Below are 13,258 nucleotides of genomic sequence, written 5' to 3' on the forward strand. Positions count from 1 at the left end.
TTTAGGAGCAGGGAATGCAGGAAAAGCACACATTACTGCCAAGCTGTGAAAGGTACCACTGTCTAAAATCTAATTCATCAGAATGGATGTGTGTGTGGTGTTTTCTACTTGGTCCCATAGAACCTACCTTTTTATTATACATGTTTATCATCCTCTGCACTCTAAATGAAAGTGATTGAATAGTAAAATACTGCATGGCCTATCTTTAGAAAGAATGAATACACCAAAAGAGGGTGAGTTTGTGTATGTTTATGGCAGGCGTGGCTAAGCCAAAGCCCCAACCCAAAGCATAACATGGCCGAGAGCTGCCGATAAAAAAAAAAACAACAAAAAACTCCCTTAACCAGAGTGGAGAGCAGGAATTCCAAGGGGAGGGGGTAGTAGTGGCAAATGGCATGAGCAGGCCCCACCAAGGTGGGGAGGGTGGTGGGAAGCAGCAGCATGGGCAAGAGACAGCTGGGGCTGGGTTAGTAACGGGGCCAAGTCCTGCAATCCTCTGTGGCCTGGGCCTGTGATACCACAGTCAATCATATTTCTTGAGTGCTTACTGTAGACAGAGCACTGTACTACATTCTTGGGCGAGTACAGTACAGCAGAGTTGGTAGATACGTTCCCTGCCCGCTAGGAGCTTACACTCTAGATGGGGAGGCAGATCTTAAAATAAGCAAATTGTGGATATGTACATAAGTGCTGTGAGGGTGAGGGTGGGGTGACTAGAGCCTGCAAATCCAAGTGCAAGGATGACACAGAAAGGAATGGGAGAAGAGGAAATGAGGGCTTAGTCAACGGTGCAGACTGAGGGGGTGGAAACAATCTGGGAAAGTTTCCTTGAAGAGGTGGGATTTTGGGTGGGCTTTTCAAAATGGGGAGTGTTATGGTCTGGCAGATTTTAAGGAGGAAGTTCTCGATACAGGGAAGGGCATGAGTAATGAGTAATGGGTGGGAGAGTGGACAAAGACTGTAGAGACCAAAATCAACAGTATTTATTAACTGCCTACTGAGCCTTACACCAGCTTGAATTCACCAGTACAGTCTTTCTACATATCCCTGAAGAGTGTACCCACATCCACCCTGCTACAACTCCAGTGAATAGTAGAAATGGCTCCTTCCACAAAACACTTTGATGATCACCAGGGGCGGGGGGAATAAATGCAACAGTGTGGCAAGAGACAGTCTTTCTGTGCCCACAAAGTGGGAGGGATAGTCAGTCACACACTAGATATATCAACCACATCTGCCCACGTTGTACACTGATAAAATCTTACCGTCAATAGCACTATCTTCGAGCTTGAAGAATCTATGTGAAGATTTCACTCAATGTTTAGAGCACTGTATTAGGCACTTGGGGATACCTGAAGTTGAAAGGTGAGGAGAGAAAGATGGGCTAGCAAAGGAGTGGTCAAAGAAGTAAAGTGAAAACTAGTGGAAGCCCCAGATCAGAGAGTTTCTAGTAAGAGAGTGGGTTAACTTTGTGAAAAGTGACAGGGTGATTGAGAAGGATTAGGTCAAGGTTGGATTTTCCCCTTCCAAATTGGTGCATTTTGGCAATTCAGGTCTCCACAAAATGCAGAACACTGGGAGGGATGAAGCTCTGCCAGTCTCTGTGACTCTGGCTGTGCCTGGACTCTGACCTTAGAGTGTCTGAAGTTCTGCTCATGTAGCCACGGTGTCCTACTGCTCTTTTTGTTTTTATTGCCTATTGTTATCTTTGACCTCATCTTTTATGTTGTCTTATGGTTTTTGTGCTTTGCCTTCCCTTATGTGTCTCTTGTCAGTCCCCGCTTTCCATTTTATCTTAGATTGTGATTCTCTTGGGGGCCAGGGCCTGTCTCTATTTCCCATACGTTATTCTTTCCCAGTGCTTGGTACAGTGAATTGCTGCAGTAGGCACTTAACAAATACTATTACTACTACTAGAATATGTCCATTGAAATGAGTAGAACTGCTACAGGTTGTTGTGAGGGCATACATGCTGAGATGGTAGTTGGAAGGGTATGACTTGGGAAATAGGAAAATTTGAGAAAGTCTCCTAGAGGAGGTAAGCATTCAGAAGGACTGAAAGTGTTCGGGTTTATACCACTACAGTTCTGGGAGGCAAGCAAGGGTTCCTTCATATGGTAAGTTAGGTAAATGGCCACCTCAGAGAGGCCTACAGCAGTGGGGGCACTCATCTCCCAACCCTCTTAAAATGATGATGATGTTGGTATTTGTTAAGCGCTTACTATGTGCCCAACACTGTTCTAAGCGCTGGTACAAGATAATCAGGTTGTCCCACGTGGGGCTCACAGTCTTCATCCCCATTTTACAGATGAGGTAACTGAGGCACAGAGAAATTAAGTGACTTGCCCAAGGTCACACAGCTGACAAGTGGCAGAGATGGGATTAGAACCCACGAAGCGTGGGACATTCTCAAGATGGTAGCCAAATAGATCTTCCCAAAATTGCAGCCCCCATGGGCAAAGTCAAAGGAGCAGATGATGGTGGAGGAGCTGCTATACAGTCAGACTCCCCACCGCCCTTCCCCTTCACTGAGTCTGACATTACGTGTGGGCAGCTGCCATCTTGGGAAGGTTTCATCTCTCCCACTCTCCTCCCCTAACACCTGGCCTGTCCCCTGGAATAAAGCATTTATTTATGAAAGGTTTTTTGATATTTTTGTTTCTTTATCTGAACACCAGGGAACCATGAGATCACCAATTTCCCTCTCTTCAGCTCTCCTTGTCCCACTTACCTGGGCCCCGAAGGCTGCCATCAGTGAGGTGGGGCAGTGTAATCACATCTCCTCCAGGAAGCCTTCCCTAAGTTCTCATCCCACCCACTCTCTTTTCCCTCCCTATTGTGTGACTTACACACTTAGTCCCACTTCCTAAGTACTTAAGTACTTACCCAGTTAGCCCCTACAGCACTTATGTGCATATTATTGTACTCTTTAATGGCATTTATTAAGTGCTTACTCTGTGTCAGGCACAGATGAGTTAACTGAGGCACAGAGAAGTGAAGTGAATTGCCCAAGGTCACGCAGCACACAGGTGGCGGAGCCAGAAGTAGACCTCAGGTCCTTCTGATTCCCAGGCCCGTGCCCTATCCATTAGGCCATGCTGCTTCTCTAGGCCACGCTACTCTGTTGCTTCCTTTATCCATAATTTATTTCAATGTCTGTCTCCTCCACTAGATTGTAAGGTTTTTGAGGAAAAGGATCATGTCTACTAACTATTGTACTCTCCCAAGTGCTTAGTACAGGGCTCTGCACACAGTAAGTACTCAATAAATACCATTGATTGATTGATTGCCTTCCAGACTCTGAATGCCAGAAAATGTACTAGGAAGCCAAACAATAACTAGGGAGTTTTCTGGAGTGTCTGTCTAACTTGTAATTATTTGTCTATAGCTCATCTACTACTGTAGGATGTAGCTTCCTAGTTCAAGAGCTTTTGCCCAGCTTTACAGAATAAATCACAGTTGCTCCTTGCTCTTGTGACTAAAACTTTGTGATTGGCCACTCTTGCAAAATGGCTCCTAGAACCAGACAGTAATAATGATGGCATTTATTAAGTGCTTACTATGTGCAAAGCACTCTTCTAAGCCCTGGAGCACTGTTCTAAGCGCTGGATGTTATCCTATACCCAGGGAATTTTCATGATAGTTATACAATGAAAAGAGTGACTGACTAAATTTCCTGTCAGCTTGAATCTTCCCTTGTCCACAACAGTTGCCAGCCGTATGCTCTGCAAAAGCCATCGTTCGGCTCACACACAATTATTTTTCAGTTACAAACTACACCTGTCTGTTCTCAGACTGACTAGAATTTGTATTTGTTTCCTTTTTTTGGTTGTTCATTTAAATCTTAACTTTTTGCTTATGCCATAGCTATGGTGGTTCTGAGGTTCCTTTAGGGAAAGAAATGAGTGATGGCTGTGACGGTGCTTTTGGAAGTGGAAAACAGGAAGGAAAGTCTTCAAAGAAGCATCACAGAAAGTCAACACGCACTCGCTCACGCCAAGAAAAGGCCAACAGACCCAAATTAACCATTTTGAATGTAAGGAGACTGTGTGTGTTTGCCTGTGCAAGCAAACACATGTGGGGGCATATGTAAACTGCATGATTGTGGGCTATCTAAGTGATCCTGATTGGTGTAAATGTTTCATAGGTCTGTAACACGGGAGATAAAATGGTAGAATGCCAGTTGGAAACACACAATCACAAAATGGTGACCTTCAAATTTGACTTAGATGGTGATGCACCTGAAGAAATTGCTACTTACATGGTAAAATTTCCTTTCATCTTTTCAGTCTGAACTCCACATAGCAAAGAGTTGATTTTACATTGGTCTTTCCCTTTAAGATGGCATGAAATATTGACTATAAAAAAATTATAATTTTCAGTATGAAGTTTCTCATTTTGGGAAAACTACTTTAATCTAAGACAGCAAGAATATACTGGAGTTATAAACCACCTACACTATATATAATACTAGGTTAGGGGGCTGTTACTACTTCCCCTTTATGAGTAGGAAAATCAAGGCCCAGAATCAGTGGTACCCAATTCTCATGATTCCCATTCTGGGGCTATTTTCAGTTGGACTCCAAGACCTCTGTCAGGATTTACATTATCTTTGGTTTGAGGTGGGTAATATACTATTCTCCTCCCAACTCTCCATCTTCTGCCTTCGCCTTTCTATCTAACTCACTTAATATGTATATTTGATAATGGCATAAATGATATAGCTGGTCAGAGGCTTAGAAGTAATCTAATCCCTCCAAACAATACTCCATGCTAAACTGGTCCACATGAATAGACATGCATGCTCTTCTGAATAATGTTCAGCAGAGGAGAATCCTCCTTTGCCTTCATTAAAGCATTCTAATATCTGTCAGCCCTTTGTTTCCAAAGACAAATGCAAATCAATAGCTGTTTGGATCAATGCGAGGAATCCCAGGCAGGAGTCATTCCTCTGCCTTCCTTGTATTTGCAGGTAGAGAATGAATTCATATTGCAGGCTGAGAAGGAGACATTTATTGAACAGCTGAAAGATATCATTGATAAAGCAGAAGATATGCTCAGTGAGGACACTGAGGGTGAACGGAGCTCTGATCAAGGAATAAGCCCTCAGTCTAACAATGCCCGTGGTCTGGACCCAAAAGAAGTAAGCTTAAATGCTTCTATCTTGGAATGTTGAACCACAATGTTTGGGTTTTTATTAAAGTCTTCATTATGCATAAAGCTGATTTTTCAGAATTCCTTCAAGCAGGGGCTGGAAATACTTTGGGTCTGGGAAAAATAGATAAACAAGTAGAAGACTTTTACCTAGGCGTATTTTAAGAAAGTTCATCTTTACAGACAGAATCTAATTGAAATTTCTGGCCTGTTTTCTGCTCTTCTAAATAGGAGAATCAGCAATCCCAAGTAAATGCCCCAGTATATCAACAGAATGGTAAGCATATTTTATATGCCAGTCCAGAAGAAATTATCGAAGGCCAATAAGCACTATATTACTCACTTGGAAAGACATAATAAGGAATATACCTGGACCCTCCCCTCAAATAACTTTCAGTCTTTGTACCCTCTCTCTTTCAGAAAGGCAAAGTAGGCATGTCTCTCTTTCAGAAAGCAGCTTACACTTCTTCTGTCCTCATTCTTCTTGCACTAGCCTGAAGTTCAGAGTTGTGAGATTCATCAATAGTTGGTGTCTGAGTGAAAATCCAGAAAGGAAAGGGACTGCCTCATAGGACTTATGGGCCACTGGCCTTGTTGGGGTATTGTTTGCTTCACTTCTGAAGCCAATGAGTTCACAGTCACCAAGGGCACAGTTGCCTACTGGGGTTGTTCCTTGTTCTCATTTCAGAGAGAATGGGAAGGAAATTATCAAAAGTTCGTATGGCAGTTTCCGGTATCAGTCAGTCAATCAGTGGTATTTATTGAGGGCTTACTATGCACTGTTCTAAGAGCTTGGGAGAGTACATGAGAACTAGCATACATGTTCCCTGCTCATAATGATCTTACAGTCTAGAATCTAGACTTCTCTATATATCTGAGCAGTTCCACTGTTGTGTGAGTGAAGAATAGAGCATTGGCAGTTTACGTGGAGAAAGTGTGTGGAGATGCAATAATGGTGGGGGAGTGCAAAAGGCATCTTTGAGGCATTTTTGTTTTTCCTAAATCCCACCTTGAAATATCAAGTGTTGGCAGGTTCAGAACAGGTCTGACGGAGGCTTCCTACAGAGGGCTATCCAAGCCAGGGGTTGTTTTTATCCAGGGTTTTTTTCTAGCATGACAGTGGCTGGAACGTCTTCTCTCCATGCTGACTCATTTTATTTTACATGATGCCTCTAGTTCTACATACTGGAAAGCGGTGGTTCATAATATGTCCAGTAGCAGAAAACCGCACAACAGAGGCTCCCGAATTTTCTCCACCTGTTCCTTTGAACACCCAGCAGCCTGAAACAAGTCAAGGTATGGGCATGAGAGACTTTTCTATGAAAGACCTCCCTGACGAAGGCTGAGAAAGAATTGAGTTAGGAGTGTCCTAACTTTTTACCATTCCTCTCCATCCTAGGCAAAGGTGGTGTGAAAAGATTGTGTGACATAGGTTGTAATGAGCTTGTGTTGGATTTTATTTGCCTTTATCTCCTTCTCTCACCTTCACACTTCCTTCTCCCTTCCCTTTCTGTCTTTGCTATCACCTACCTGTCCAAGTAGCCAAAAAAATGGGGAGGGAGGGAGGGAGGGAAAGCCACAGAGTGCCACGATTTTTCCAAGTACTACAGCCAGGAGACAGCAGAGTGCATGTTATGCTCCCCGGGCTGTTTTTTATTAGAAATGTGCTGCCCACCATGTTTTCTTATTTGGGCTTTCTTTCCAATTCTTTTCTTAGTTTTGAAATCTCATGAGCAAATCTAAAGCCAATTTCTGGATGATCACGTTCTTTCTTTAAAATAAATAGAAGTGCATTTTGTTCATTCCAGATGCGGAGCCTTGTGAGGACCAGCAAACATTGATGGAAAAGCCGAACCTCGAAGCTGGTCAACAGCTTCGCAGTCAAGTTAGTGTCATAAATGATCCCAGCAAGACCGCAGTTCCTTTAACACCTGCCTCTGTACCTTTGGCTGTCTTATCCAGTGAGGTAGAGGGAGCAGCTAAAGTACCACCACAACCTACTTCACGTAACTTAGACTCAGTGCAGAATATGGGCCAGTTGGGGAGTTCACCGATTCAGCCAGTTAAGTCCAGCCAGCTTGGCACTCCCGCCCACAGCACCCCTCTGCCTGTAGAGCCCCAGGATGCTCAGCTGACTCCTGGGGTCGTTGGTCCACCAACTCCACGAGCTGAAGAAGACATCTGTGTCCCAGCCTGGGAGGTCACCTGCTGCCCAGTAGGCTCCCAGGAATCTACTGTTACTCTTTCTAGCCTAGCGGTAGAAATTGGTCCTCTAGCCAAGTCCATCTTAGAACACCAGCCGGCATCACAGGCTGCTCCTGGGCCAGAGACCAGCCAGCCAAGTGGAACGATTCATCTTGTCCACAACCAGAAGTTTCCAGTGGCTGTGGTGTCCGAGCCCTCTAGCTTGACAGGCTCTCAGCTGCCAAGCCCCCCTCAAATCTCCGTGGCTGTACCCCAGCAACCAGGCCAGCCAAGCCAGGCCCAGCTGACAACCACCACCACCACCAGTGTCAGCACCAGTCTGCCACAGCCCCAGCCTGTATTTGAGTCTGACGGGGAAGGCCCACCTCCCAGGGTCGGCTTCGTGGATAGCACAATTAAGAGTCTAGATGAGAAGCTGCGCAATCTACTCTACCAGGAGCACGTTCCTACTTCCTCGGCCTCAGCAGGGACTCCTCTGGAACAGGAAGGGAGGGAGTTTAATTTAGGGCCTCTGAATGAAGACTTGCTTCCTGCTCTTGCTTTGGCTTCGAACCTTGATGCCCATGGAGCTGCTGCTGAGGAGCCACCTGAATCTTTCATCTCTACAGATCTGTCTTCAGGTCATGCCCTGGCTGGACAGGTGGTGAGTGTGTCCCTTAAACAAGAGAAGCAGGTCAGTACAGGAACAAATGAAATAATCTAGCATGTATCATCCTAATGACATTTTGAAATTTCAAATAGAGGCAGGAGTGCCAACCCTGGGGATGGTGCAGGAAGGCCATTGCTCCCCATAGGATGTGCCTCCAGTGGGTGGGGATGGGGGTGGGGGTGTGGGGGGCGGGTGAACAGCAGTAGCTACCTCTGCCTGCCCCACCCATTGGAGCTGGATGGGATCTGCCAAGGGTGCCACGAAGGCAGCCCCTCTTTGCCCCCAGCTGGTAGGCTGTGGCCCCTCAGCTAGGTTCTGGCACCCAGAAGGTGTTCCCTCTCCCCTCCCACCCCTGTCTCTGGCTAGACGTCCCTAATAGCTCCAACCCCAGAGCCCAGTAATGGTTCAGGTGGGAGCTAAGCTCGCCTTGGTCTCCTTTCCTATGTGCCTCTGCAGACTGGTGGCAGCTTGAAGGGGGAGCTGGGAGACTTCTCTCACTGCTGCCTGGCTACTAGGCTGCAGACCCCAGAGCCCACTGGGATGGGCACTCTTTGTATCCCCAATGGGCCCTGCTGTTAGCCTTGGGACTGTTCTCTCATCCACCAGGCACTGGGGCTAGCCAGGAGCTTTTTTAAGTCCCTGTTGGAGGGCTGGACCCACAAAACCACACCCCTTGGACTCCACACCCACTCAAAATCCATTTGATTCAAAGCTCTGCCCCATGATCACACCTGCATTCAAAGTATATAGGTGACATCTCTGGTTGGAGAAATCTAGAGAATGAAGGAATCTGCCAAAGAGGAAAACAATGCCAGGAGAATCTCTTCCTGGTAGTTCAGGGTCACATTCATAACTATCAGTCCTACTCCCACTCCAGTATCTCACTCTCCTGCTTCTGTTACAAGTGGCTGTTTGTTGGAGGGTTAATTAGTAAATACAAAATATAGTTTTGGCGTTTTTTAATAAATGTACAGTCAGATTTGTAAGTGAATTGGAACTAAACATTTATATTTAGAATAAGTCTAATTTCCATATTAGATTGTGGTCCTTGAGGAGAGTGTCTTGGGGATAAATGGGAAATATTTCTCTTCTAAATTTCCACATACAAATGGTACTCATATATTTTTATTTTTCTAGTGGTGTTAGGAAATGAAACTTATTTGTATTTCTAATTGTGCTTTTTTTCTTCAAAAGTTGGAAAAGTCAGAAGTGAAGAGCACTGGAATCTGTCCTCCAGAACTAAAATCAGTGAAAAGAAGAGGTAAGTAAACATAAACTCTGTGTTGTGATTTCAACTAAAATTACATTTTCTGAGATAGCCTTCACTATATTGTTCTCTTTAATCATCTTGCATACCCCTTTAGTACCTGACTTTGCTACCATCCTTTAACCGGCTAGTATTAGCATCTAGTATTAGGAATAGAAACTACCAACTTGGGAAAGACCATTCTAAAACTCTGAATATTAGTGTGACCGTAAATTTGCCCTAAAAAATAGTGAAAATAATCTGAGATTGTAGGGGGTTAAGGTAGGGAAGCTGTTAGGTGATAAGCGATCCTTTCAAACATTTAGAAACAGTAACATTGACTCTATACTTGCCACACACCCCAGATTTGAGAAGCTTTAGTGAAATGGTTTTTTTCTGTTTACGCAACTTGTTTTCAGATAGTATTGTATGACTGTTTCACACCCAATGAGCCCACCTTATAGAGTGTAGTGATCATTCTGAGTGCTAAATGTCCTGGTTGGGTTAGTTGTGATGGAAAGTGCCTGGATTATTAAAAAAAACCCTTCAGCCTGAAAATCCAGGACAGGGGATTTGTACTCTGATCACAGGACCCTTCCATTCCCTTCCAAGGACCTGAGAACATTTACATCTGAGACTCAGTAATAACAGACCAATTTTGTGGCATCACCCATTCAGTTCTACCAGAGTGATGAAAAACCCTCATGTGGACTTAACTCTGGCATTTTTGACCTTCTCTCACATGAGAGGCAAAACTGGCATTAACTTTCTAAATAACAATTGATGGTAACTAACTGGCACTGTGCTAGGGGATATGGAAGTTTTCAGAGTGTGATTAGTTTTTAAGAAGCACGTGATACCCAAATGGTTTTCTCTGCAATGGCTAATTTGCTTTTGCCATGTTAAAAGCTGGTCCAGTATTTCTGTATAGCTCTCTCTTGTTCTTGCAGTTAATCAGTCAATCAATCAATGGTACTTATTGAGTGCTTACTGTGTGTAGAGCACTGTACTGAGCATTTGGGAAAGTGAAATACAGCAGAGTTGCTAAGCACGCTCCCTGTTCACAATGAGCTTACCGTCTAGAGTAATTGAGTAAAGCATACCGATTTACCATTCTGGCTCCACTTTAAGTGATCAGATTAGGCATTATTCAAAAACATATTTTCTAGTTGTAGATTCTGAGTGACTTTTTAAAATTTATACCACAGAGTCTGCTTTAAATATTGCTTTGACAACAAACAACCAGGGGGACACAATCGCAAGTGCAGCACACAGTCAATTTCAGGTAATGTGATACCTTTGAACAGTGATCCCATGTTTGAGATGTTTAACAAAAATAAATAATTTTTAAAACCCCACCTTACACACTGAGTTTACATTTTCTGGTCTCCGGTTTATTTCCTCCTAAGGGTGCTGGCTGTAAATATCTGGAGACTACTAAATTAATTGACCAAGCCAAGTCCAAAGTCTCAACTGACCCCACAAAGAGTTTAAAGCAGTCTTTTGCAACAGATGGAGATCTAAGTCACCTTCAGCGACAGAGCCCTCAGGACCCTGGTTCCTGCCAAAAACAAGCTGAGAAATCTGATGGTGGAGCACCAGCCAAGACTATCGGCAGATTTTCTGTTATCAGCGCACAAGATGAAGTCACTTTAGCATCCTCTCAGAGCTTAAGATACTCTGCCCCACCTGATGTCTATTCAGATGAGCTTCCCTCCTGTCTGGATTTGAAGGTATCTGTCCGGCGTGTGCAGACGGCATCCTCTATTGAAGTTGGCAATGGTAAGCTGGCTTCAAATGATTCTGCCGATGACTCTCTGAAAAAGATGTCCTCTCTCCAGAAGCAACCTTCCTCACCAAGCACCCACCCAGCAAATGACCTCGTGAGGAAGGCAACAGCTTTTCTCAACAGATCAACAAAGGCTGTGTCGCCGGTCCCTAGCTCTCCTAATTTGCAGGAGATGAAAATTCCTACAATTAGTGTGACTTACTTTCACTCCCAGTCATCCTATGTGAGCAGCGATAATGACTCTGAATTTGAAGACACCGACATAAAAAGGGAATTAGAGATTCTGAGAGAGAAGTATGTTTCATGGAATAGTGCTAAGATAGTTTCCCTTTTTTTGTGATGGATCGTGTAGCTGATTGCCCTCAATGGGTGTGTGGGGAAATTGTTGAACTAATTTAGTTTAACTCCTAAGTCACACACAACTTTTATTTTTAGAGGCTTCAGCAGAGTCAGGTACTGATAATCTACCATGAAAAATATCAAAAGATGAGTGGAAATTTTGTGAGATTTATTCTTGGGTTATTTATGAGGTCACTTGGAATCAGTGAGAACAGACTTTTTGTAATGGTATTTGTTGAGCACATACTGTGTGCCAGGTATTGTACTAAGCGCTGGAGTAGATACAAGCTAATCAGGTTGGACAAAGTCCATGTCCCACATGGGGCTCACAGTCTTAATCCCCATTTTACAGATGAGGTAACTGAGGCACAGAGAAGTGAAGTGACTTGCCCAGGGTCACACAGTGGGCAAGTACTGGAGCCAGGATTAGAACCTAGGTCCTTCTGACTCTCAGGCCCATGTTGTATCCAGTAGGCCATGCTGCAGTCTTGTGGTGATGATGCTCTTATTTCCCAGTTTCTAGGTAGCTTTCTCCATCTCAGATTTGTAATTTATTGTCATCAAAAAACAAATTCCCTTCACTTATTACTAATAGGTATATCTAAAATCCAAGAAGACATAATTGTAGTTTTTATAGTCAGGCACTAAACATTTCACTTTTCCAAGAAAAGTAGACAAATGACACAGTTGATTGAATTGACAGAGATCCAGTTTCACAAAATCTTCCAAAGCTAGAGTTGCATTTATCATTTCCTCTTTAAATAACTCAACTTCGTTCAGCTAGGCAATTGGATAGGTCACATCACAATTGACATTTCTGGACGTATCACTGAAGGTGGCCATCTTCTTTTCTTAAAAATCCTGATGCCTTTGACTATATCCAAAATATGCCAAGATATATGGATGGGAAACTATTTTGGAAGAAAACGTCATTTTGACTCAGGATGTAGACAGAAACCAAAACTGCATTCCCTTCTTAGTTGTTTTTTTTTTTTCAAATTGCTAAGTCACTGGGAGCTATTTAGCCAAAAGGAGTAAAGGGAGTTACACATGTTTAGTTGTACTGGTCATATTTGAGGAGTCAGTTGAGCAAGTTATTTCCTTTCCTTGCAGTTCCCCTCTTCCCCCACCCCCCCAAACACACACATGCATGCACGCACTTCCAAATTCTTTAGCTTCACTCATGGATGATTGGATGATCTTCAGTGACTCACTTCTGTTTTGATGAAGAAGATAGTTTCACGGAAGGTGACCATCCCTAATACCCTAAAATGATCTGAGTTTAAATCTCTAATTCAAATTCTTATGGGTTGTATTTTCCAATATATAAAAACTTCCTAATAAAATCTCCTCACACCAGGGTTTTGAGCCTTGAAAGGACAATGATTGTAAAGGGCTTTGGAAGCAGAAGATGCCGTGTACATATTAGATGAGCGGTAGAGTATTTTCCTGTTGGTTTGCAATTATCAAGGCCAATGTTACTCCAGCATCCCAAGGGCCAAGTAAGGATCCCCTGCCTGTTGTCCTCCTGGAGCAGAACCCTATTTTTCCCATTGTTTAGTCAGTTGATCTTTTAGGAAGCATAGAGAGATGCCACTTTTAATGGAAATGCAATCAGTGGGGATGAACTTTGCCTCACCGACATTGACAGCTCTACCAGAGTTGGGCATCTTCTTTTTCAGTGACATGCTTCTTGTTCACTTTGTTGTGTTTTTTTCTATCTTAAAGTTAACTTAGTGCTCATGAAAGCTGCTGGATTGACCACACTGAAGGCTGAATTCCCCCCTCTACTCCTCTAGCTACAGAGCAGGTCTTAAGAGGAAGCAGCAGCTGCGCATACTCCAAAAACCAGCCCACCCCCAGGAAGGGAAGCTCC

General features: G+C 43.7%; 1 protein-coding gene across 8 annotated transcripts in view; it reads left to right on the forward strand.

Annotated features, from left to right (window-relative positions):
- The window catches only part of WNK2 (WNK lysine deficient protein kinase 2), a 148,167-nt gene that overhangs the window by 103,188 nt on the left and 31,721 nt on the right, over positions 1–13,258 (forward strand). For 7 of the 8 annotated variants that reach the window (XM_038772055.1, XM_038772047.1, XM_038772050.1 and 4 more), the window contains 10 exons: positions 6–52; positions 3,868–4,036; positions 4,148–4,264; positions 4,973–5,143; positions 5,386–5,431; positions 6,331–6,450; positions 6,963–8,032; positions 9,203–9,269; positions 10,463–10,539; positions 10,664–11,337. In XM_038772055.1, the coding sequence (XP_038627983.1) occupies positions 6–52; positions 3,868–4,036; positions 4,148–4,264; positions 4,973–5,143; positions 5,386–5,431; positions 6,331–6,450; positions 6,963–8,032; positions 9,203–9,269; positions 10,463–10,539; positions 10,664–11,337 (2,558 nt within the window). The remainder of the gene's footprint in view (positions 1–5; positions 53–3,867; positions 4,037–4,147; positions 4,265–4,972; positions 5,144–5,385; positions 5,432–6,330; positions 6,451–6,962; positions 8,033–9,202; positions 9,270–10,462; positions 10,540–10,663; positions 11,338–13,258) is intronic. The other variant, XM_038772048.1, reaches the window with a different exon arrangement.

This window comes from Tachyglossus aculeatus, chromosome X1, assembly GCF_015852505.1.
Source record: "Tachyglossus aculeatus isolate mTacAcu1 chromosome X1, mTacAcu1.pri, whole genome shotgun sequence".
NCBI classification, from domain to species: domain Eukaryota; kingdom Metazoa; phylum Chordata; class Mammalia; order Monotremata; family Tachyglossidae; genus Tachyglossus; species Tachyglossus aculeatus.